General features: G+C 37.6%; 1 protein-coding gene across 14 annotated transcripts in view; it reads right to left on the reverse strand.

Annotated features, from left to right (window-relative positions):
• The window catches only part of LOC124301738 (disintegrin and metalloproteinase domain-containing protein 10-like), a 359,750-nt gene that overhangs the window by 25,953 nt on the left and 308,334 nt on the right, over window positions 1-25,463 (reverse strand). For all 14 annotated transcript variants that reach the window (XM_046757113.1, XM_046757114.1, XM_046757104.1 and 11 more), the window contains 4 exons: window positions 17,870-18,161; window positions 15,723-15,881; window positions 13,810-13,994; window positions 7,623-7,763 (listed from right to left, as the gene is read on the reverse strand). In XM_046757113.1, the coding sequence (XP_046613069.1) occupies window positions 7,623-7,763; window positions 13,810-13,994; window positions 15,723-15,881; window positions 17,870-18,161 (777 nt within the window). The remainder of the gene's footprint in view (window positions 1-7,622; window positions 7,764-13,809; window positions 13,995-15,722; window positions 15,882-17,869; window positions 18,162-25,463) is intronic.

Consider the following 25,463-nt stretch of genomic DNA (forward strand, 5'->3'; position numbering starts at 1 on the left):
GGTTTGAACCGTTTTTTCGCTGATAAAGAAATATACATGTCGTTTAGTTTTAAACGCTCTTCAACATGCGCGAATTGCAACGAAATCGGAGTGGGGACAATAAACTGATGTTCCTTGTAAAATTCGAAACCCGCAGTAAATGCATTGCGACTTATGCATGTATGGGGTCCATGTGTAGTGATCGGATTGAAAATGGGTTGAAACAAGAGTGTGACAAAACAGAGCTTTAAATGGTGTCGTTGAAGCTGATCTATTTACATTGGAATGAATATTAAAGTTAATTTGATCAAGGAGAAAATGTTAGAACACTGAAATTAGACTACAAAAATCTTTACGTCTTAACTACGTGATAGGAATCTGATTATTTTACTATTTTTTCACTGCAACTGATTTTATTGGTAAATGATTTATTAACAGTAACTTGTTTTTTGTTCATTGACTAGTGTAACATGTTAAAATTACTACAACAGTACGTATCGGTTTTATTTTTTTCCAACCGAAGAACTCGGGAAAGAATCCGTATCAGAAATTTTTTTAGGAACTTCATTTAGGAAGATAATCAGTTATTCTTCAATAGAATCAGACGAAGTGTACGGATTTCCTGGTGAAAAAATAGTGAAATAATGTGATTCTTCTGAAGTTCTTGATAACAAGTTATTTACAATTCACGTGTAAGGTAGAAACTTTTTTTTCTGCATCACAGACTTTCATGAATCAGATTCAACTTAATCAGCTTTAGTTGCCTTGACTAATTTTCGTTTTTAATTCGACATACTTCAACTACCCTTTTCTGTATTTTCACTAGAAAAAAGATTGTTATTTTAATCAACCGGAAACAAAAAGTCGCGTTTTCGCTACGCACGTGATTAATTTTTTTCCCCGATGATATCTTGAGAACGAGTAACCGCATTTCAATGATTTTCGTCTCAATTGACACGGCTTCTCCAAACTTACAACCGATTAGATCTTAGCTTCAATCGGTTCAGTACTTTTCGAATTATTCAATTAACAAAATTTGAAAAAAATAAAATTGCGATCATGGTATCTTGATAATGAATGAACGAAGTTTTATAAAAATTGTTATCACCGGATTTTTATGGTCGATGGTCAAGAATCTAAGGCCAGATGAGAAAAAACTGTACCTTATAGCTACGGGTCAAATATAATAGTCAAAAGTTCGAAACTCCTGTGATTTTTGTGTATTAAAGCACTTACCGTTCTTTAGTCATTGTCACGAATTTAACATAGTGCTTCCGTAATTCGAACAAGATAACGACGTTGTTGTTGTTGTTGTTGTTGTTGTTGTTGTTGTTGTTGTTGTTGTTGTTGTTGTTGGTGTTATTGTTGATGTTGGTTGTTGTTGGTGTTGTTGTTGGCGTTGGTGTCGGTGTCGGTGTCGGTGTCGGTGTCGGTGCGGTGTCGGTGCGGTGTCGGTGTCGGTGTCGGTGTCGGTGTCGGTGTCGGTGTTGGTGTCGGTGTTGGTGTTGGTGTTGGTGTTGTAGACTTGAGAGCAAGTTTGAAAACGGGAAGTTCAAAGACTGGCTTACGGTTAACCCAAACCCGGTCGTTTGGCCTGCAGACTATACGTCCCGTGTATCCTTAAGCCTGGGTTCAATCCTCGGATGTGTCGCGGGCTTGTTTCGCACTGATTTCCGGTGTCTGTAAGCACAGAGCTTTCTTCGGGTCCGACAGCTCGGGGTATAGCAGCTATTCTGCTTTGTATGCAGATTTGGGAAAGACACCGCTGGGATCGCGTATCCTTCTCTATTCGAATATTGTATGCGCGCGGTATAGTGTCTAGTATAGCCTAGGATTTTCGGAACGCTTGATATGCTCCTGGGCCCTGGGGAAATGAATTTTCAACATCGCCCCGGCCGCTCGTCGATTCCCTGCCAACGTTAAGACCCACGTTCTTAATCAACTCGCTACCCCGTTAATGAAATAATTTTCAATTCACGTCGTTGTTCTGGCACGAAATCTTCTTTGGTGCCTGACAGTTTAATTCTTTCCTTCGTTGTCGTACCTAAGCAATTCTCATATTTTCATTACCGGATTTGTATCGAAGTAGTTTCGAACAGTCAACGTCAATTTGCAAATATCAGTTAGTTAGTTAGTTATTTCATTTTTGTTAATCTATAAGACATCCATATTCTGACATGTTTAAGTTTGCTTCGTTGGTAATTGTCGTCACTTTTCTCACACATAAAGTAATAGTTGAATCAAACAATTTTATACACTCAATTTCGATCGGTGAGATTCATTAGAATTTACGCGACGTCGAGCAGTGTCAAAATAATTATATTTGAAACCTGTTATTCATCACGGAAAGACGACGTTGGATTGATTATCATCGAATTCTTGTCAAATTTTGCCAGTGAAAACATGATCAACATTATTTATGTACAATTATGAAAAGACAGCATTTCGGTTATTGCGAAAGGAAATCGCATTGAATTATAAACTTCGAATATCACGTCCTTAATAAGTAACTTGAATAGAAAGTACGAGGAAAAATAAAAAAAAAAAAAAAAACACTTTGCAAATATTTAGAACCAATTACTTATACGATTGAATGACTCTCTGATGCGAATAATCGATTACATTGCATTAAAAAAGGTTCGTGGATTGAAACTTGGTTTGATTTTCTCGTGTAACCTGAATCAATTGCAGCTTCTTTTGTCGATGTTTTACTCTGTGAGTTTTCCCATTTACGATGGAAAATAACGGACTGATGAAAGCTTGCACGAACCGATAGGAGCGAAAATAATTGTACCATTTGAAAGCACTCAACTCTTCGGTTCCCTCCACTGTTTAACCGAACAAAAGCAACCTTCGCGTAATATTCGAAGCACGAATCGATACGCAGACTAGTGTATAGTTACCTTGGTGTTCGTGTATAATATTGACAGCACTTCGAGATACGGGTAGATACGTTACGCGTAATGCTTCCAATATTTGAGTACGTTGGTTGTTTAAAAATCGATACTTTTTGTTAGTTTTATTCCAACATATGATATCAAATTGTGATATTTGTCGGCCACGAACATCTATTCAAAAATACAAACATTGAAAATACTGTATTAATAAACAATAGTTCCGATTTATCAATGCTTTTTTCAAAATTCTTTCAAAATGGTTGAATATCTAGTTTTGTTTTGTTCTATTTCAGATCGACAGATTATTTTCTACAGCGTAACTGAAACGGATTTTTTTTTATCCATGTTTCGATCGTTGAATATTTAATTTTACAACGTTACAGCGATATTGATTACGATCAACAAGTGGCAATATTAAATTGAGGATTGAAAAGTAAAAGAAAATCTGGTGCTATGATTCCGTAGAAAATAGTCTTTTGCATGAAACAAGTCATAGTTAAGTGAAATTGAACGAACCCACGGAATAAAAAAAAAAAAAAAACCTACAAACAACGCACACTGCGATCTGGAATTGAAGTTGGACCGAAGCATCGATTCGGAGTTTTGTTTCATGAAAATATAAGCTGTAAGTATTTGTGATCAACAAATTTATAGGAAGTTTTAGAAAAAAGCGTCACAAAAGTTTTATTGATCATTTTTCATAACAAGAAGTTGACGTTGAAGAATTTCACGAATTTTCTAAAGTTCGTCTGTGAGAGAATGAAATTTAATATTTGTTATCTCAAATACGAAACAGATGATTCACAAAACAACGAAACATGCGATGTTTCAAAAGTTTCACCAGATTCGTACACATGTATAAGCATAATATAGGGGGAATTCCAGGCGAATCCAACGAACGTCTGATCCTCAAAATTTTTTGTCATGTTCAAATTTTTTTCTGCTATTGTCCCAACTCTGAAACAGTACCCTGAATTTTGCCAGATTTTTCATTCAACTAGTTAATTATTTATAAATATTGAGAGGTATTTTGAAAGAGAGCTTTCTAAAATTCTCAAAAACTTTAATTTTCTTTTACAAATATTACATATTCCAAGAAATGATGATATCTTTTTAGCACTTTCGCTTTTTTTCTGATCAACTAACACATTGTTTAAACGGTCTGAAAATTCCTGAAAAATTCTTAAAACTTCTATCTTTCAATACAACACTTCAAGACTGGTTTCATGGAATATGGAATTGTCTGGAATTCCCCAAAGGTATACACCTACTCTATACTTCTGGAAATACCTCATCAATCTATTTAGTTGACTGTAGTTAACGGAGTGAAAAGTGAAGAATGCAGTTCGTTTTTAGTTCGAGACTCGACCATACTTCTCTTCGTCCAAACTATCAAATATCCGAAGCCTTGTGATTCGAGATTGGAAAAGTAAGACGTACCATGAATTCAAAGAAGTAACCACATATGATTAGAGAACGTGTGATAAAAACGTACATCAAATTTTCCTCCAGAGCTTTCACGCGGATTATCAGAGTTTTCCGATACATATCCGATGTTACCCCGAAAGTTGGAGAACGGGGGAAGCAAGAAAGGGTGAAAAGGAAATAGGAAGGAGGAAGTGGATGAGCTGCTTGTTAAATTCGCGAGGCGGGGGAACGTGCATGAAATTCAAAACGACGCGGGGTTAAAGAAAAGCTCGATACGATGCAGCCGATCGAGGAGGTTGGATCACATGTCGGGCCGTATGAGATCCATGCATGGGAGAATTCCAGGGTGCGAGGGATGATTTTTCCCCATAATTTTACCCCGCTACAGCTGGCAATTGCGAATCATGCGCAATCGCACATATCGCTCAGGATTTTTATTATTAAAGTTTAAAATCGCGGATATTTGCGCCGCGGCTTCCGGGCTTTTATCGTGATCATGATACAGTTTTATTGATAAGCTCCGTGCTTCACGTCCGGCGATCGTTCTCGTTCATCGCGGTCGTTTTACTCTAGTGCTGTATAGTAGCTGTATGGTACGTATCGGAAAATTGACGTGAAATGTTTCGTGAAATACGATATACATTTTTGTGGAAATTTCTGCGTTTCTTTTTTACGGATCGTTGGAAACTTTTTATGGCGATGGCATATATCGCGATATGTACGATTGAAAACGATTAAGTAACTCGATTGTAAAACAAAAACAAAACGAAAAAGAAACTGTACACGTTATTAACAAGAAATCAATAAGAATGTTATGTTTTTTTTTTAAATTGTACTTTCATATAGGAGTATACATTATTTTTCGAAATCGTTTGTATCGTGGTATTTCAGTCCATGTGTTTTGAGTTTTAAACGGATGACGAAAATTGGTGTTTAAATTTTTTGAAGATACAGTACGTACTAATACCGATTTTGATATTCAAATTGCTGTCGTAAAATGGCGAGTATAAAAATCTCGAGAAATTGGACAAACTCTGTAAAATTTGAGAATCTCCAAAGTCAGTTATTTCAAATTTGGCGTCGAGTTTTCAAAACGCTATGAGTTACATTCAAGAAACACTAAAACTTATTTTAATAGGAACTACGAAAATCGTAATTCCTAGTTTTTTGGAGTAACTGATGTTGAGTTACGAATTGAACTTGCAGAATGCTGAAGAAAATTCAAGAATTAACTAAAACTCGTCGAATTGAACGAAGATCCCTATTCATAGATTTTTGGACTAACTGATTTCGAATTTTCCAATCAAAGTTCGGAATTTAATTAAGAAAACAACAAAACGTTCTCATATATTGACCAAAAGGTCGCTGACTTTGAATTTGAACGTAGATTTCGTAAGTTTTGAATCGTCAGATAACGACACCGTAACCGATAGAAAACTAGGAATAAATCAATTACCGGAAATCGGGATTACGTCGTAGTTTAGAACGCCGCGAAGCATAAAGCCTGCTTTCCCCTATATGTATCTCATCTCCGAGGATTAGGCTCACGATGATCAACAATTTATAAGTGCGGATTATCCGCTTCGATAGGTTTCGTTTCACTTCTTCCAGCACGCGGCTTACATGTCACATCCCACGTGCACGTCACGAGTTATAAATTTCCTCGTTAATCAACGCAACTGCCGGTATATACACTCGTGCATTTTATTACACGTATACGTAACTTATTTGCACATACATACACACACTCACACAGGCACGTATAAACTTGCAAGTAGTCGAAACGCGATACTTTTTCACTCTCCCTTATAATTTGTTTTTTTTTTTCGTTTCATTACTTATCCGTTCATCGCAATTCATTTCATCGTGCTTCACTAATTATATACCTAACATGAAACCTTAATTTACGTTGCAGTAGGTAATCAAATTGCAACAAAACTGGGCGTAAAAGATATCATCGAGATATTCGACGGAAATTTTAATGAAGATGAACGTGAAAAAACGACAACTAATTTGCCAAACTTGCACGAATTTTTTTGATTTAGAAACAAGACCGAAGTTAACGTCGACTTACAGTTTTTGCCAAGTATATTTTTATTCTGTATTTTAGAATATAAATTCCTACGATGATATTTTGGGTCCAATGAATAGGAACGAACTTCTTTTTTTTCGCGAGTATCACGAATCTTTGAATTTCATGAATGATATCAAATAAATGATCGCAATTTTATTGGTTTATAGTTTATCACGTGACTTTCATTAATTCTCAACGTTAGCTCTGATTTCGAATGTTTTTCTAGAGTTCTAAGTAATTTTTAGTTACTTCGGGACTAGCTAGTCACAAGAAATCACTGAAAATTACCTAATGAACCAGAAATTAAAGAAATCACGCTGCATGATAGAAATCGAAGAATGCTAATGAATCGAAAACATCTTGCATTTGCCTCAAAATTTACAAAAATTTTCACAACTTCTAACGCTTATCGAAATATTTTTTTTCGAGCCGCTGTCATTCGGTAAATTTTGATAGAAAAAAATATACAATAAAAAAAAAACCTCCACAGCAAAATAGCAGCTCTCATACCGATCAATTATCTTTTTACAAATATCGTTTCATATAATATTTATGGCTACAACAGTGTAAACCGTGAGGACACCTTTTTTTTCGAAGACATTTTCAACCGTCAAAGAGAATGTAAAAAAAAATACACGCTTACAAAATTCATTTTCTATTCTTCGTGAGTGTTTTGCTTTGAAATTTTGAAAAATGCTACTGATTAGCGCAATTTAACGATTGTAAAAAAAGAATCGCAATAATCACACTGAGAAAAATTTCATTCGTTACAGTAACTAGCAAAATTCAGTAAGACAGGTATCGTTAAAAAAAACTGTTTGAATATTGTTGGAATTACGGAAAACGAGGTACGCCTAACCATTTTGCGCTATCGTCGATCCTTTTTTGGTTATTGCAACGCAAAATCAGTTTGTGAGGTTTACTCTACTTTTTTAGTTAAACAAGGCTTTAACGTCAATTTATCGTTGCACGAGCATTAAATTTTCGCAACAGTCGCGCGAAAATATATTAATTAAAACAGCGATCGTAACGAGAAAGAATAGCAACGGATACCAGACTTTCCGGTAACAGCTAGAAAACTAATTTTCATTTTCTACCTAGAACTATATTTTTGATTGTGATAAAAAATGAAAATAATCGAGGACTGAGCGTTAACCGGAACTAAAAATTTCCATCAATGCAGTTATTTTGCGCCCCCGATAGCCTGGGACGATCCCTCAAAGAATAAATTGTTGACAACTCACCAGAGAAAAGCTCGAGGAATTCTTCGACCCCGTAAGTGCCGGTGAAGCGATAGGTTGGGTCTTGAAGGGCGTCGTGACCGTGTACTTTGACCCGTTTAATCATGAAGCTGATGTTGTCGGGCTGACCGTCCTGGTTGAAATCTGCAGAGTCATATAAAAGGCAATTAATTAATGCGGCGAACCGGCGATTAAGGTATTATACATAGAGGATAAACCCTGCGCCCTGTATGACTGCCCGCGGCGTTTCTAATTTGGAAAATAATTTATTGTCGCATCGCGAGGATTAATTTTAAAACCCGCAAACGATATCTGATCTGGAACGCAAACCGGAAGTGGGTATGTACCGCGGGGGCGAATCTAATGTCGCGCACGCGATAGATCGGATACACCGATGAATCGTTTCCGCAATCCTTCTCCATGCACATGCATCGTATGTACAACACGTACATGTGTTTACGAAAATACTCGTTCGCTTGCTTCGCGGTCGCTCTCCTCTTCTATTCCGATTTCATTAACAAAGTGTTTTATATCATTCGTGCTAATTATGCATTATACGCGAATAATAAAATACACGAGAAAATGACCCCTGTTGTTATATTTGAAATTAGCGAGTTTGTTTTTCTTTCTCCTTTTGCATCGGAGTGAAATTCGTTTGTTACGATAAACGTTTTCAAGTTAATTTTAATGTAGCAGGTAACAAAAAAAATTCTATTTCCTTTTACGTATGACTATTAATTAAAAACTCGATATAATTTTTTTCGGGACACGGATTTTATTTATTTATTTATTTATTTTTTTTTTTTGACATATACGGTTAACCCGAAATTTCATCAATGGGGAAGTTTCATGGGGAAAAACTTCTACTTCTCATTCGTGGGTAAAGTACAGTACCTATAAATTTTTTTTTCCCATCGTTATAAACGACATTTGCAACAGTTACGTGCAATTTTGAAATTAGCACGGGTGAAGCCGTCGCATAGTCTGAAAATTTTTATCTCTTTAAAATTGTATAAATTTTTATCGTCAAAAGAGTAATTAAAACAAAGGACCGAATTATTTTCCCCCAAATTGCTCATGAAATATAATATATTTATTTAACCGATGAAAAATCAGCTGTCTTGTTTTAGATCAATTGTGTTTTTCAAATTGCAATTTTTGTAGGTGCATCTAAAAAAAAAAAAAAACATGTCGATGAAAAAGGTTCAATTTCACAAAATTTCTAAGCTTACCGCACCTTCGCATAACTCGGGCAAATATATATTCAATAACACGAAGCTGTATAAGTAAATCAATTCTATGATGGTTATAAATTTGATCAGTTCGCGTGCCGAGGAACAGTTTGCACCTTTGCATGCAATAAACCATCGATCGATGGAGAAAAATCGATCAGAAATAAAGGAAGGACCGAGTATAAAAAGAAGAAGAAAAAAAAAAGAAATAAAATAAAAAAACTGAACCGAGAGAGAGCAGAAAAAAGTTTCCTGTAAATATTCAGATTAATTTGGTTTAGAACGAAGTAGACATATACGTTGGGTATACATATGTATATACGTATTACAGTGGAATCTTATCGTAAAATCAAATTACGGCTTAGACATTCGGCGTGGCTGCACGAGCTTGCGCTTCGTATATTTAACACATACGAGAATGAGCGAGCGAAGTTCAGAAATATATATACAAATACGTACAAGTACACACGTGTTGTACGTTTACGTGCATACGGAAGACGCGGGCTTGGCGTGTCTGGTGGCATTTAATCACGGCTTCTAACCATGCAAGATTCGAAAAAAAAAAATAAATAAACAAAGATAAAAATAAAAGAGGGAGGAGAATAAAAAATAAAAAAAAAAAAGAAAAAAAAAGAAGGAAGGAAAGAAAAGAGAACGGAGAAAGAAGTATAAAAACGTTACGAAATCACGCAATCTTCGTGGGTGAGCCTTTGTCACTTTGGCGTCGATTAGGTGGATGTTACCTTCGGTTGGAAAAAACGATGAGGAAAATAATTAGAAAAAAAGATTATACTGAATAGCAGAGACTCGGCGGACGATAAATTACCGGTTTTGAGATACCGCGGCGCTCCCGATAATACGATAAAAAGGAAAGTAATTGCCATTATCGAGGGTTGAATAAAAACTGTAAGATATCTTCTCGCCCTTTGTTTTTTTTTTTTTTCCTTCAGAGACGAGTGAAAAAAGTGACGGAATGAAACTGTGATAAAATCAAAGTTGACGAAAAGCGCGAGAGCGAAACTGATTGAGCTGAATTTTATAATATTCTCATTTTAACAAGTATAACAATTTGTGCTTGTAAATTTCAATGAATGAAGTTCAATTGATGCAATAAGGAAAAATTCGTCTAGTGAAGATGATTTTTTCATCAATTTAAAATTTATTTACCAAACATGTAATTTCGTTTATGTTTAACCATCATGCCGTTTGAACAACATCAAAACTAAAAAGATTGTCACTTATTTCCCTGAAGATAAACGGCAGGGCCAAATCGAAACGTCGAATTTACATGTTTTGCAAATAAATTTTAAATTGATAAAAAATCATCTTCACTCGACGAATTTTTTCTTAATACAACACGACATGGTCACGAATAATTTCTAAAGTTCAATTGATGGTGAAATAGAGAAATCACACTTGACACGAATGATTTTTGATAAGATTGATATTTTATCTCTAAATAAACTAACACAAGTTAATCGATTACAATTTATAAGAACGTCTAATTATTTCAATGATAAAATGGAAAATCAAATTATTTCAGCAAATTTATCGAGGATTATTTATTTCTTTTTTATAGTAATTGCTAAAACGTCAAGCTGGATTTCGTCACCCGACGCGTGGCGGCGATTATCGATAAATCCAGTAATTCGAGTGCTTTCATAGTTTTCGCCCTACTCAAGGAACAAAGAAAAAAGAAAAAGTAAAACCGGTGGCTGACTACGGATGCTCCAGGCGAGGGATTAGGATTTTCTGGTTTACCTTAATCAGCTTTGCTTGGCAGCAACATTATAACTTGTCGTAATATCGCAGGCATTGAAACCGCGGCTTGCCTCTTTGGCGCAAATATAAGGTACAATGTACTTTATCCGAGTAATAAACGGCGGAACTCAACAAATAGAGCTTCCGACTGCGCATGGGTGAGATTTGTCGAATTTTCATGCAGGCTAGCCACCTTAAATTTCAGCTATCAAACGCAGCTTATGGAGGTTATGTGGAGGACGCGATTATTTTTTTAGGTTAGAAGGATCTGAAATAGTCGATGTAGTCACGCGGGAAGGCTTGGAAAGCTTTTATCGTCAACTAACCGATGGTAAATTATGGCTACGAGTCATCGTGACGACATAATTTCAATTCACCACTCGACGCGGCAGAGTTTCGCATGTCACGCCTAGTTTCTAGTAGGTTGGCTGCCCTGCTTTGCAGACGAAAATATCGACGCGGTTCAATGAGAAAAATTTCATTCGTTGTAGTAACTAGAAAAATTTAGCAATACAGGTATCTTTAGTAAAAACTGTTTGAATGTTGTTGGAATTACGAAAAACGAGGTACGCCTAAACATTTTGCGCTATCGTCGATCCTTTTTCGGTTATTGCAACGCAAAATCAGTTTGTGAGGTTTACTCTGCTTTTTTAGTCAAACAAGGCTTTAACGTCAATTTATCGTTGCACGAGCATTAAAATTTTCGCAACAGTTGCAAGAAAATATAGCAACAGCGATCGTAATGAGAAAGAATAGTAACGGATACTAGACTTTCCGGTAACAGCTAGAAAACTAATTTTCATTTTCTACCTGGAACTATATTTTTCGATTGTGATAAAAAATGAAAATAGTCAAAGACTGAGCGGTAACCGGAACTGAAAAATTTCTCTCATTGTACGATCTCACCGACCAATAGCGTCCAGTTATCACGCGCATGCGCAGTTGGTCGTTTAGCCTGATAAGTTTCATCGTTTCTTCTCGGTAAGCCTCGAAATTCCGGCGCACTATGCGGGATGAGTTGCCCGCCTTGATGCGACGCCGTCTATACGTCTACACGCACTCGTATAATCTACGGGAGGCACGCACCACTCGAGTCGAGACCTACCTCCACCCCTCGCCCAACTTTATGAGGGTTTCCTAAAAATACTAAATAATGCAGAAGCCCATAAGCTGAAGGATGAAAGGGACCGATGTGAAAAAAGAAACCAGACGAGTGCAGCTTAAGCCTCTAAAATGAGTATGGCCACGCCGATCTCTCTCGGCGATACATCCTTTCATAAAACCGCATGAGAAGGATCGAAGCACGTTTCTCTTTGTTTCCTTCTCAATCGGAAAGCTCGACTTGAGGCGTATATTAAGTCGAGAATTTTAGCCATAGGAATACTTGTGTACTTTATACGGAGAACGCGGAGTATTGCATAAAAATAGGAAAATTTTTTTTGCTGATCAACAAAAACACAATGACGTGGAAAATGGAAAAATCAAAAAAAAAAAGCGAGAACTGAACCGATGATTTTGTATTTTATTTAAAATCTTGTAATTTACTATGGAAGTCCAGTATTTCGAAATACTTCAGAGGTTTCATTGAGAAATTTTAGAAATAATAATCAAGTATCTTATGAAAAAAAGGTTGACATTATTCCCTAGAAAATTTTTAGATATACATGGCAGTTTGAGAAATTCTGGTCGGATGATATTATTATGCATATTTCAGGGGCAAACTTTCCGAGTCAGAAGAGGCGTGCGAATGTTGGTGTGGTATTAATTCGGGAAAGATGCAACCAACTTCTGGCGATGAGGGAGATGCGGGGGAAGGGAAAAATACACGCCTGCAGGGAATATCGAAGAACCCGCGGGGTGCAAAATGTATTCTGATGAGCGTCTCAGCGGGGAAGATTGCAAGGAAGTATCTACTTCGAACGGCTTCAAGATAAGAAACAGCTAAAGAATTTCTAAACGACTTCTCGTTCGAACTGGCAAAGTATCTTTCACCGTATAAACATGCTGTAAATACAGGTCACCGTGCGTATAACGAAAGCAGTGAATTGTGCGATAAGATTTTTTTTTAAGAAAAATGACACATTTTCGAATAAGGAATAAAAAATTTTATGGTTGAATGCGAACCGTGAACAAAAATGATTGCCACTCTTCGCTTGGATTCTTTTTTTTCCCCGCCCGTGTTTCCGCTTTTGTAATAAAAGAAACCGCCAGTGTAATTATCACTTCGCACACGTAGTCCAATCACGCAAATGCAGCGTTATTTTATTTACCTAATTGGTTATATTATTATAATTCGTTTGCACATTTTAAACCTATTGCTTTTATCTACATGAGTGTATTTGTTTTGTTATTGGAATAATTGTATTTCATGCAAATGAGTGAGGTAATTTTTTGATCAATCAATTTATTTCCCCCTGTGTGAATCTGACCGATTGCTTATTAACAAATATGATAATTCTGGCTCCGCGCGATTCGAATGTATGAATATTTATCCCAACGCGTCACGGTAACGAGGTCGATTTTTTCAGCGTCAAATAAAAAACCAACAATAAGAGGAAATTGAGGACAAGAGTAAAAAAAAATTATCGGCAATCGGAAACGCGATTGAGTCGTCGGATTCGAAAATTTCTTTTTTTTTTTTGTCACTAGTATAAACCAGTACAACAATTTAAATGTTTTTCAATAAGTTTCAATACAAATTAAATATCATATTATCAACGATGCAGAGTTAATAAAATCTATGTAACAAAAAAAATTACAATTAAAACTTAACTTTTCGAGAATAATTCGCGTTCCGGAAAATATATCTCAAACCGTTCGTAACCTCGATATTAAATTAATTATTGAAAAGAAAAAGAAAATCTGGTTCAATGATTTTGTCGAAAATAGTTTACCGAATAAAATAAATCATCGTAAGGTAAAATTGAACGAATCGACCAAATTTCTATCGATCTGAAACCAGATTGAAACGAAGTATATCGACGTACTTAAACCTTTGTTTAGAAAATTCATTGTGTCCTTATTATCCGTAAGAAAAATAATAGAAATCATCGATTTTTGACTAAGCCTCGTCAACCGAAATCCGTTCAATCGAGGTCAAAGGACATGACTGGATTTATCATCCATCACGCCGTCTACAATTTCCTCGGAAACTCTAAAATCAGATCGTATTGACAGGTATAAAAATGCTTGCTTACCCGTGTATCTGTATATCGCATTGACGCGTTGAACATGGCGAGTCATGACCTCGATGCAGGCCTCTTCCGATTTGTAGTGGGCGAAGAAAGTGTGGTCAGCCTGAAGGTAGAGCATACACGTTGTCTTTTTCGGGTCCACCGAGGTACGTTTGCGGAGCACTCGAGTGTACCTCTCTCTGTACAGTCTAAACAATACAATTCCAAGCGATGTTATAGCTGAAACAACCCTTCTCTGTATGGGGTCAAGTGTGCCTAAAATAATAGGGAAGGGATCGAGGATTTTGGGAAAATTTGGAAAGGATTCAGAGAAGCGGGCATCAACATCCCGGAAAACCAAGTAAAAGCATCGTTTAACCCTGCTAGGGAATTTCTCTTATAGATTTTTCTCGTGAAAATTCACTTTCAAACATGCAAAAATCACTCTTCTTTTATCATTTGTAAATTAACTCACGGAATTGAGAACAGATATGGAGATCTCCTGAAGAATTTTCCAAGCGGAAGCTTGGTGTATCAATACGTGAAACAAACTTCTAAACAGTTTGTCGATATGAACTTGCTTGCGGTTTTTGTGGTTGTTATTTTATGTAGATGAAAAAGACAGGCTGACTGAACATGGCTGTGATATCTTTACAGCTTAATGCGAATATATAAAAAAAAAACAACATGAAACTTTAGTTGAAGCAGGTCAAAGACGCGTCGCTTTGTCGTTTGAACGTCATTTTATGGTAAAAATAGGTATAAGACGGTAAGGGGATCTTACTAGACAGTTTAACTAACGGTAAGAAAAGGTGGAAGAAAAAAAAAACCTGTAAGAACATTATCAGAAAACCCTTAAAGCGATTCTTCTTTTGACGATCCAAACTTAATTAACAGTAAGAAGATTTCCAGAGAAGACAGATGACTTTTTGTACATCATAAACGTTTCTGGCAATGAAATAAATTTCTTGAGTCGCAAAAAAAAAAGATTTCTGACCAAGGAAAAAGTAAAAATCTAACCGTCGGGCAGGGAATTCGAAAATCCTTCCTTCCTAAAAAAACGTTCGCTTTGCTATTCGCGGTTTTAAAGTGTCCGCAAGCTCAGCTTTAATAAAATGTTTGGATAATTCAGTCGGGTGCATCGAGCCGTTTATGAAAAGCAAGAAATTGTTGGAAGAGACATATTTCATTCCTTTCCCCCCCTATTTTCTCTTTCTCGCTCTCTATCTTTCCTCTCTCTGTTTTTCTCCATCCTTTTAGCTGGCTTTCCCTCAAATTTCCTTCCTTAATTTGTCGTAAAGAAAACATGTCTGTACAACGTATAAAGAGAAAATATCGTTGAGAAATGAAGCAGGAAATCTAAATGTTACGACGTAAAAAGTCCCTAGGACGTTTGATTGTACGTTCGCATATCAATCATCTTTGGTAAACTGAGTTGAAAATTATCATCGGTAATAATATTCAGTTTATTTCATTCAGTTTCAGTTAGAAAAAACAACCGAAAAGACCAAAAAAAAAAAAAATTGCATACAGATCAGATGAACATTTGATTTTCTGTAAATGAGAAATTGGATTGGAAAGACGAGAATCAAACGAAAAACTACAAAATCATATAAAACAGATTTATTCTTTCATTTTGTTATGGTTTCAGCCATGTTCAGTCATCCTAAAGAAACCGAATCAACATGAAAAAGGACAGTCATTGAAAAATCTGTACGAATACATCCTTCGCTGTTTCAAAACTGAATTGACAAAAGATCCAGATTTCATAGAAATTCTTTTTTCTTTCACAGCCAATTTCGTATTCCGGTGAATTTGATGCTAGCGAATAGCGGATATCTTTGAGGAAAAATTCCAAGACCGACGCAAATAGAGAGGAAGACGGAGAGAGAGAGAGAGAATATTTGGCCAAGGAAAAAAAGATTGCCTGAACCTACTTGTCGAGTAGTTCCAAATTGTGGGAACTGGCAGTTGGTTGCTTCCTTCGAGCATCCTTTGGATAAAAGCCGGGCTTTGCGTGAGACTTTCCATCGTTTAGGTGCTGGTAGATCGGCTGCGAGGTGTTCGGCTGATAGGTTGCCTCACTTTTTCTGAAACTGGAGTTCATCTTTTCAAATCGCGTGGGCATCAAGATCGAGCTCGAAGATACGGACTCATCCTTCCTTACTCGAACCCTCGATGGTCACCCTTGACGCTATCCTGACCCGGACTTCTTACCAGCTATCGTTCTTCGTAATCGTTTCCCCCTCCCTCCCACCCTTCACCCCTTACCCCATTCCCGTCCACCTTTTCCTCCATTTCCGCGGAAGTCCGAGCGATATATTACGCGGAAATTTTCACTCTGTAATTTTTTATAAACTTGTCGCACCCTCCGGGTTACCGTCGATGCACGTTCCTTATCGTCACACGAAGCCGAGGCAGACTTCCTTGCATGCTCAACGTAATTAGCTCACGTCGTATCGTTTATTTTTACACATGTAGGACGTCTTATAACCGTGACTTTACTCTTGTACGTATACAATTGCTGATAATACTTCCGCTGCGTCACTCGAGCGTTTGATTGAGGAAATAAATAAGTTCATTGTTAACGTTCGGGAAAATCATTCGAAACGAGAATTTACATAATTGTACGTGTGTAATCGCATTGCGTACAATACAACTAGAGATGTAATTTTTCAATCACAAATTACAGACATAATTTTTTAATTGAGGCGAGAATAAAATGCTTTTTGCATTTTGTTGTTTTTTTTTTTTAAATTAAAGAATCAACATCTACTTTATATTTTATTTTGCTCGCGAAATATTATACGAGGATAATCGTGTGTACGATACGACGTGTGAAAGGGGGCTGATTGCAAGGGATGACAAATTCAACGTATTATATGCGATAATGATCTCGACACTCATCGTCGTTCATCACATGAGATAGAATTGTACCGCTTCTTTTTCCTTACTCTCCTAATTGCGACGTTTACAATTGAAAAAATCCCCCTCGTAAAACGAGTGATTTATACGGTATATTCGAGTATTGTTATACACACAGGTAACGAGAGTTCACCTACTCTTGACTTTCAGTGAAAAGAATTTCAATAGGTAGAAGGAAATGAGGAAATTTGACGCCAGACGTTATTTTACATACGTTTGTTTATACAAGGAGTTTTTTTCGCCAAAAATCAATACAATCATTTCATTTTATTACTATTCGGTATATTTTAAATACATTGAGAATATACCAAATTGTTATATTCGCATCCCGCGGAGATCTCGTTAAAAATACAAAAATAAAAAATATCATAAGTTTCAGAAAAGGTTGAATATCTATGCTTGACTTTAAATCGTTTCAAAATTCGTGAAAATCTAGTAGATTCGTTTCATTTCATTCTACGTTGGCTCATTTTATTGAGAAGACTATTTACTAAAAATTCACCGAATCACTTTTTTTTATCATATTGGTAACGTTAAATATCTAATTTGACAATATTCTACCGACATTTTTTATGATTTACAAAACGCAATATTAAATCAACTACTGTAAAACAAAAAGAAAATCTGTTACAGTTTCTTTTTTTCAATTATCGAAGAGAGCTTCGTAGCTTACGAACACAAGCTTATGGGAAAATTAATTAAGAGATAAAAAGTATCGATTTCTGGACAATTCATTTGAAAACAATCTTCTAAATGTAAAGCTCTTACAATTTGAAACGAAATAAATTTACTATAATTGAATTTATTTTGAAGCAATTTAAAAGGATGATATTTTATATTTTCTTATTTTCGAAGATACGAGTACTCAACGAACAATTATCTTGTATTATAATGAAGTTATTAGACAATATCGATCTTTAGCTAAGCAACCTCGTCAATCATGAATCGACGAATACCCATATCGATTGTCGTTCGTTTGAAAAGCACAAGAAAAAAAAAAAAAATGGTCATGTTCATCATAGTCGAATAAACTTCAGTATTTGAATAATGTTTATAGAAAATGCGCGAATGGAGTGAAATCCGCACGCCTCACCTTACATTTGATATTCTAGCGTATCTAAGAATTGAAAGTTTATATCTACTCGTGGCTGTTACTCACGTATGGTTGAAGTTGAGGCTACCATTTCGATGGAGAAGCTCGCTGTCGCACGAGTGCTCTTGGCGCGGCGTCGCGACGTCGTTGGAGCGATACGCGATCGTGTGGTATATGGGACTGACGTCGTCCTCGTCGTTGACGTCGACGTCGTCGAGCGACGGTGACTCGCTTCGTCTCTTCCTGAAGTACCTGCTTGCTGGCTCTATGTAAATTTCTTCACCGTTGGCACTCCGCACTGTGCCGTCGAAGAGACCGTCTGACGTAACAACCCCGTGAACCAATGCGGTCTTGTCATCTGGAAAGAATCGCCGGAAATATTTCCCTCAACGTTAGTATAATTTCTCGTCCGAAGGATGGTTTTTAATATGTGAATTTTAATGTTTTCGTTTCAAAATATTCAAGGACGAGACTCTTGAAACGCATCGCGAAGCATCAAAGTCTCTGTCCTTGAAAAAAAAACAGAAAAAAAATATCTCTCCATCTGAAAATAATGCGCCGCAAATATTTTCCTTAACGTTAATATAATGTTTCGTCCCGAAGATGGTAAGCGGTGTACAAGAAGAGTTCTGGCCACAGATTCCTGCGCCGACACAGTTACCGACACTTAGCCTAGACACAAACTCGTTTCTAGAACGTTCGACGGCGGGAGACATCCTCACTTTGATTGACTTTATCGATCCTTCCGAATTTTGTTCAATGAGAGTTAAAACTATAGTAAAGCAGCGAAAATTGCGATTAAGGTAGGGCAACAAAATTATCGGCTGATCCACAATGTTAGACAATTAAATGATCCAAAAATCGACAAAGTCCATCAGAATGGGGATATACCCTACCCTCAAATGTTCTAGAAGGGGGTTTGTGTCTTGGCAAAGTGTCGGTAACTGTAGCGGTGCAGGAATTTGCGTTCAAAACTCTTCGTGTATACCTACTGATGGTTTTCAGTTATCGAATTTTAATATTTGTATTTCAAAATAATTAAGCATCAAAATTTCTATCCTTCAAAGCAGCTAACATCTACAGTACCTAATGTTCACGAACGGTTGGTAAAAAATCGCTATTTCTAAACGTTACAGTTTCAAGTATGGGATTAGTCATTCTTTTCTTCCTTGTAAGTTTTTCAGACTATTGGTTCTTCAGTTATTGGTTATTTAGACTAATCAATCCTTTCCGTTATCCCATTTTTCAAATGATCAATTAATCCACCGTAACGATCGATCGATTACTCGACTTTTCAAATTAAATTAATTCTTTATCCTATCAGTCGACTGATCGAATTTCACGATTAATCAAAGTTGGCATGTCCTTGCACATAGGCGGCTAGAATTACGAACCAGCTGGTAATGCAGCGTTGAATAATTTCGCAAGTTGTATCATCTGCTTTTAGTCAGTCGGAGAATCGATAACTGTGTGATTAACATGCAGCTCAATGCAGAGATCTGTGCAGGATACGGGCGGGTACTTCGTTACTCGTAACATTCGCAGACAGCTTCGTGTGCATCGCGGGGGAGAGGAGAAGAGAGCAGAGAAGAGGAGAGAGGGAAGGAGAGCGTGACGTACTGAGATTATTGAATTAAATCATAGCATATCGCTTTTTGGGGGGAGCAGAAATTTCATTTGCTGGCTAATTGCTCGCTGATGGAGTAGATTCGATACCAAACTTGGGCTCTCTCCCCACCAAATTCGTATGAATTTATCTTCTCTTTACCCCGTCGTTTAATTCTCATTAAAAAAAAATTCGTGCAGAAATTTCAAAGGGGTTTTTTAGTTACTTCTGTAACTTGTTGGTTTGTCGTTAAGTGTTTTCATCAATAAGTAAGCAGGACGTGGAAGCGTTGAATTAACAATACAAATATAATTTACACTTGTCAAACACTATATTTTTGCAATCGAATATTTTATTTTAATAAAACTTCAATCATTATTTGACTATTTCAAGGCTGCATCGAACTTATGGTCGAATAAAAAAGTATCAGTGGGAGAAAAATTCTAATACGAGTTAAGAAATTTGTGAGATACAAGTTTGTAAGGTTATTGCAACGATCATACGTTTCAGGGAAATATTTCGGAATCTCCTTATACTTCGTGAACTATATTTAGTGAACTATAATCTTCAAAATTTATCCCATCGTTGCAAAGCAATAATTTTTCCGTGTCTTCAGTCTTCACTCTCGTACTTAAATTTGAGGAAATTTCTAATCGGTTGTTTTCTAGGGTTTCTACATTACGCGTTAAACAGCACACGGATCGAACCGGGGGTTAAGTAAACAGTTGTAATAGCGGAAAACGAAAGTTCCAATGAAATCCCGCAATGATGAGCATCGGCTGAGCCGCGAATTTGCATAAGCACTATTTTGCGGGTTGTTCGGTTTCGAGCCTGGCATTGGTTGCCTGCTTGCGTCAACAAACAGCGAATTCGATTAAACGCGTGAATACATATTTAAGTGCGTGCTCGTCGTTCTACGTAACGATATTCCGGACCAAATTCCACAGTTAAAACAACATCGCACGATAAGAGAAACGGCGAACGAGTTCATCAAACTTCTCAGACACGTCGACAATCAGACAGCTCTTCCTGATAATTTTCCATCGCCGGAGGAAATTTCAATAAGCACACATTCCGAGCTCGATCGGAAAACTTCTCTACAAGTGTTCCTGATTTTCCAAGCAACGTCGTCACGCCAGCAGTCCAGTATTATCCGTCAAGTAGATAATCTTATTCAGGATAATCATCTTATTTTTTTTTTAAAGCTTCGACATCTACCCGATACAACCAAAAAATTTGTTCGCTCAGTAAAAATATATTCAAAGAAATTCTTATTTAATTAAGTATAATATTTCGTTTAAACCGGTATTTTGTTTCAGCAGTACCACCGATTAACTACGTATGCATTTGAAAAAAGTATCCGTTCTCGATGAACATTCTACTTTATTGAATCTAAAGAATTTGTTTTTGTTTGAATCAAATAAATTCCTAAGACGAATAATTTCCTTTTAAACAATACAAGCAATTTTATTTTGCATTATGCGAAATGAAATCAAACTTTGCCATCTTTGAACACATTTTCGTTTCTTCAGATCAAACGAAGCGATTTGAAACAATAATAATTTGTCGTAAGAAACAAATTTTTTTCTTCAAACGAGCCGCCGAATTCATCATCGACAATGAAACTTTGGGCGTGACTGAATCGACCGTTCCAATCTAAGGACCGCGGTTCTAGCTCCTTTCCTGAATCCTCGGAGGGAATCCTCGCTACGATTTCAATTTATTACACGAGAGAATGCAGCTTGCAGTTCCCTCGGGACTTCGAGGAGGAGGAGAAGGACGTGCGACGCTGCAGGAAACGGTCGAGCGAATTTCTACGGCTGGCCAAGTCTGCTCTGCATTTCTTGCCGAGGAGGACCGTCCGCAGCCTCAGATCTGTTACAACCAGCCAGCCTCACTCCAGGATCCCAGAGAGCTCAGCGCCGGCTGAAGTGGGGTTGGAGGACAAGGGCTCTGATTGCCACTCCACTGCCCGTCGAGTCGGCTTCCCCATGTGTCATTCTTCATCTGGTCGATAGGCGGTGAGCGAAGCTACGCCGTTGGGCACTTCTCTTGAAACCGTTGCGAAAAACCCGCGGAGTCAAAAACCGCGCAGTGGATGCACACCGGCTGGTTTCCGAAAGTTAATGAATTTGACGTCGTGAAATTTGGGACGAATGGGCACAAATTATCTCTTGAATGGGGGAACCAAATTCAGGAAGCGAGAAAACAAAGAAAAAAAAACTCACGTCATTTGCGCCGACGATTGTGAACGCGAGTGAAAAAGACATCCCTGCTGTGTAATTGGAACGAATCTGGCCAAATTGTAACAAGACAATCCGAAGTACTAACAGCTATTTGAGAAAAAGTTTCATGATCAGAACATTCAAAGTAATCGAACAATGTGTTCTTTCCTCTATTCAATTGTTTCCGGGCTTATTTTGTAAATTACATAGTTTCCTTTTTTTTTTATCTTTTTCACAAGTAATCATCTTCAGAGTGATTGAATGGTATGTTGTTTTACAAGTACGGAAAGTGGTGAAAAAAAAAAAAAAACAGTAAATCAAAGGCAGTCAGGAGCAAAAAAAAAAAAAAGGAACTCCCTTTCACCTGACTATACATCATCAAATGACTTCTGACCAAGTATAAACGTTACGGCGATTTTCGCACCAAGTTTTAAAGATCTACGGCACTACATTCGTGTAATATTTCGTGTATAAAATCCGAAACGGATTGGGTCAGCACGGAGCTACGTGCTCGATGTACACTGCAGCAGCCAACAGGGTTTAGCCATTTTTCATGCGCTTGCAGACGTTTCCCAGTACCTTTAGCGAAGAGGTGAACCAACCGAAACAACAATAAACATTGAACCGGGTCAAGTAGTCTGTCTAGAGTACCGCGGTCTGCTTTTTCCCAAAGTGTATATTATGCGTTTGAGTATGTGTGTGTGTGTGTGTGCATCGTTCTCGGTAACTAAATGGTGAACTTTACTGGCTGGATTTAATAGACACACTCAGCCCCCCCGGCCATGTAACATAGCGTATCGTTCAATCGATGAAGGGTCGAACCCTAACTCATATCAACTTACAAGAAAAGTATCCCAGTTGATCTATCCGATTTGATTTCTTTTGTAATATGTCATAGAAGACTGTTAACCAAGCGACACTTATTTTTTTTTATCTGCCATTTAACACTTTAAGGGGATGAAACCACCCTCAAAATTAAGGCACGTCAAGGGACGATTTAGCATTTTCACTCACAAGAACATAACATTTTTCAATCAATTCAACTGGACAAGTTTTCTCATAACGAGAAATGGAAAATTTAAATTGTTCAATTGGAAGAAAAAAAAAATTACCAAATCGCCATTTGACATGCCTTACTTTGGAGGGTGGTTTCACTCTCCTAAAGTATTCAATGGCAGATAAAAAACAATATGTGTCACCGAGTCTTTAGTCTACTGTAACATATCACAAAGGAAATCAAATCGGAGAGATCGACTTCGGATACCATCCTTGTTGGTCACCTTTCCCTATCTCGTGATTTCCACAACAGCTCTGATACCCAGCATGCTTTAGTCCTCTGGAAGCGATGATACGAAGGGCTTGTACCATTCGCTGAACGAGTGAATCAACGTCCGGTGTTCCGGCAATCGGAATAACCTTCGCTGGAGGTCAACATAGAACAACAGAGTTTTCGGTACATGGACGTGGGCGCGAAAGAAGAATTTATACACCTCTCACGCACGGACGCGTATTTATGTCGGTAGAGTGGTTTCGAGGCTGCTAAACTACTCTCACCTCGGTGAACGAATGCCATGGACAGATGTATGGGATACAAATACGCGGGTAGCACTCCACCGTGCCAGAGAACATGGAGGTGCGGCCAACTTCCCTTAAGGGCCGGAAGTGCCGGGTTGCGCCTATTTATCAACGCACCGTTGACTACTTCTTATACGCAACCGAAGGGGGCCCTTACATCCTTCTTGCTCCGTCTCGCCCATCCATCTTCTGTATACCTTATACCTACCTCGCAAATAAATATATTCACTGTACAACCCGGCACGGATGCCACTGAAACGCGTGTGAGTTACGCCTGCCTTGGAAAGGAAGATCGAAATGCACTCAGCGGTTCGTGTGTACGCGATAATTTATCATCTCCTAAGTGTTGGAACGGTTCGTGTACACTCTACAGAGGACGTGAATCTCACCTTGGTTATAATTCAGGTACTCAAAACGAGCTCTGGCATTGTCCGAAATTTCAGGATCTACATTGCAGGAGAAACGTGATCAGGTGCTTTCAGCAGTCGATGTTCGACCAGATCAAAAACATCGGAATCGGATCGTTTCAAGTGTTCCAATAGTAAAACCTTTTCTCAAATTGCTGATAGCTTGACTTGTGGTACTAAATTTCGCTCAGATTAGTTTCTATCGAAAGGTAGGAACGTTATTTCATTCGCGTCCATCGTCATTGGCGCCAACAGCATGGTTGCAGAATTTATTCAAACACTTTTTCCTCTTTTTCCAACTGATTACCCCCCAACGAAAAGTCGTCGAAGTGATTTGCCAGTTATTGCACAACTTGAGACAGTCCTCCGTCCTTACGTAGCTTGAATTGTAAGCAATATGAAGCATCGTTCGACGATCCAGCATACCCGAAGCAGATCAGACGTTGAACCGCGAGTTATTACTCCGGAAATATCTATCAAGATGTTGGGCATGACTTAATGGTGGAGTTGGGATCACGTAGCAGGTGCCTGCCCACTAGCTCAATTCCGACGGAGCGATGGTATGCCTGGGTCAGTTGGTAATACTTCGAACCCCGCGTCTCGCCTTGTCTCGTTCACGGTGGTCAGGAACGCTGAGAATTCTTCCCCAAAGATTAATCATCGGCATCGGTGTTTCGCTCCAGCCCATCTCCCCCCATTCCATTCGCCTCAAACTCATTCGCCAATGTCACTTAAATTCCGATGAAAGAGCCCGTCATACTTTGGAAATTGAAGGAGAGAACGACTCGCCTTCGCAACCCTTTTCCAAAGTAATTACTGCACTCAGTGACTCATGGTAAAGAGGTCTTTGCAGAGTTGTCATCGTTTCGCCACTTCCTTTGCGCCTTTTCATCCTTTCATTTCCAACGGCGAGCATTTCCTTTTCGTTTATTTAACTCCTGTTTTTATAATTGCAAAAATTCATCTTGAACCTTCCGCAGCTAAAATGTTGGTTGCTTTAAGTGTTCACCGTTACAGCTGTAATTATTTTGTCAAGTTTCTATCCGACGGTAATTAAACTGTCGGTACCGACCGGTCAACACTATAAACACATTTACAGTCAAATTTTCCAAAATTACTCAAGTCCATTAATCGCTGAACTATTGATAGTTAAAAATTTAACTTTTCGGTCACATCGTGCCGAAATACCCAATCAATTTTATTTGTCGATATAAAATTATCATACAATTTTCGTTAACGATTAGTATGAACCAACGACCCTAAAGCTTGGCATTTCGTCAGTCCAGTGAAACAGATTTTTTCCTTTAACTTTATTACAAAAATTTCTTTTAATTAATCCGTTTCTGTTGACAATCTCGCCTTGAATTTCTCTGGAGACCGTAAGTCAGCTGCGTGCAGCAATGCGATAAAAAAGCAAGAGGCCGAGGGTTGAGTAAGCATTTTCAATGGTTTTTAGAATGGGGGAATAAATTCATTGAGTAATTGCGGTAATTAATTAGCCAAGTGTTTCCGCAAAGCCGTATATATGTGTATGTACATAGTGAGTAAATTTCAGGCCAAATTACAGGTGAAAGTTTATACAACGAGTCTTGCGCATAAACAACATCAGCAATAAAATATTCCCATTCCCGTACAATGCATTGGTTTGAAATAATACGTAATACGCGGGGGAATTATGTCGGATTCAGTATTGAATTTTTCAAATCGGTGAATATACTGCTGATTGTTTCGTATAAATAAAAATAGAAAAAAAAAACAAAAATAAAAATAAAAATAAAATAATCCTCACTCACGCAGTCACACGCACACTTGGGTAATTAACTGCAGTGTAGGATCGAGGAATTATG

The sequence above is a fragment of the Neodiprion virginianus genome, chromosome 4 (assembly GCF_021901495.1).
Source record: "Neodiprion virginianus isolate iyNeoVirg1 chromosome 4, iyNeoVirg1.1, whole genome shotgun sequence".
Taxonomy (NCBI): domain Eukaryota; kingdom Metazoa; phylum Arthropoda; class Insecta; order Hymenoptera; family Diprionidae; genus Neodiprion; species Neodiprion virginianus.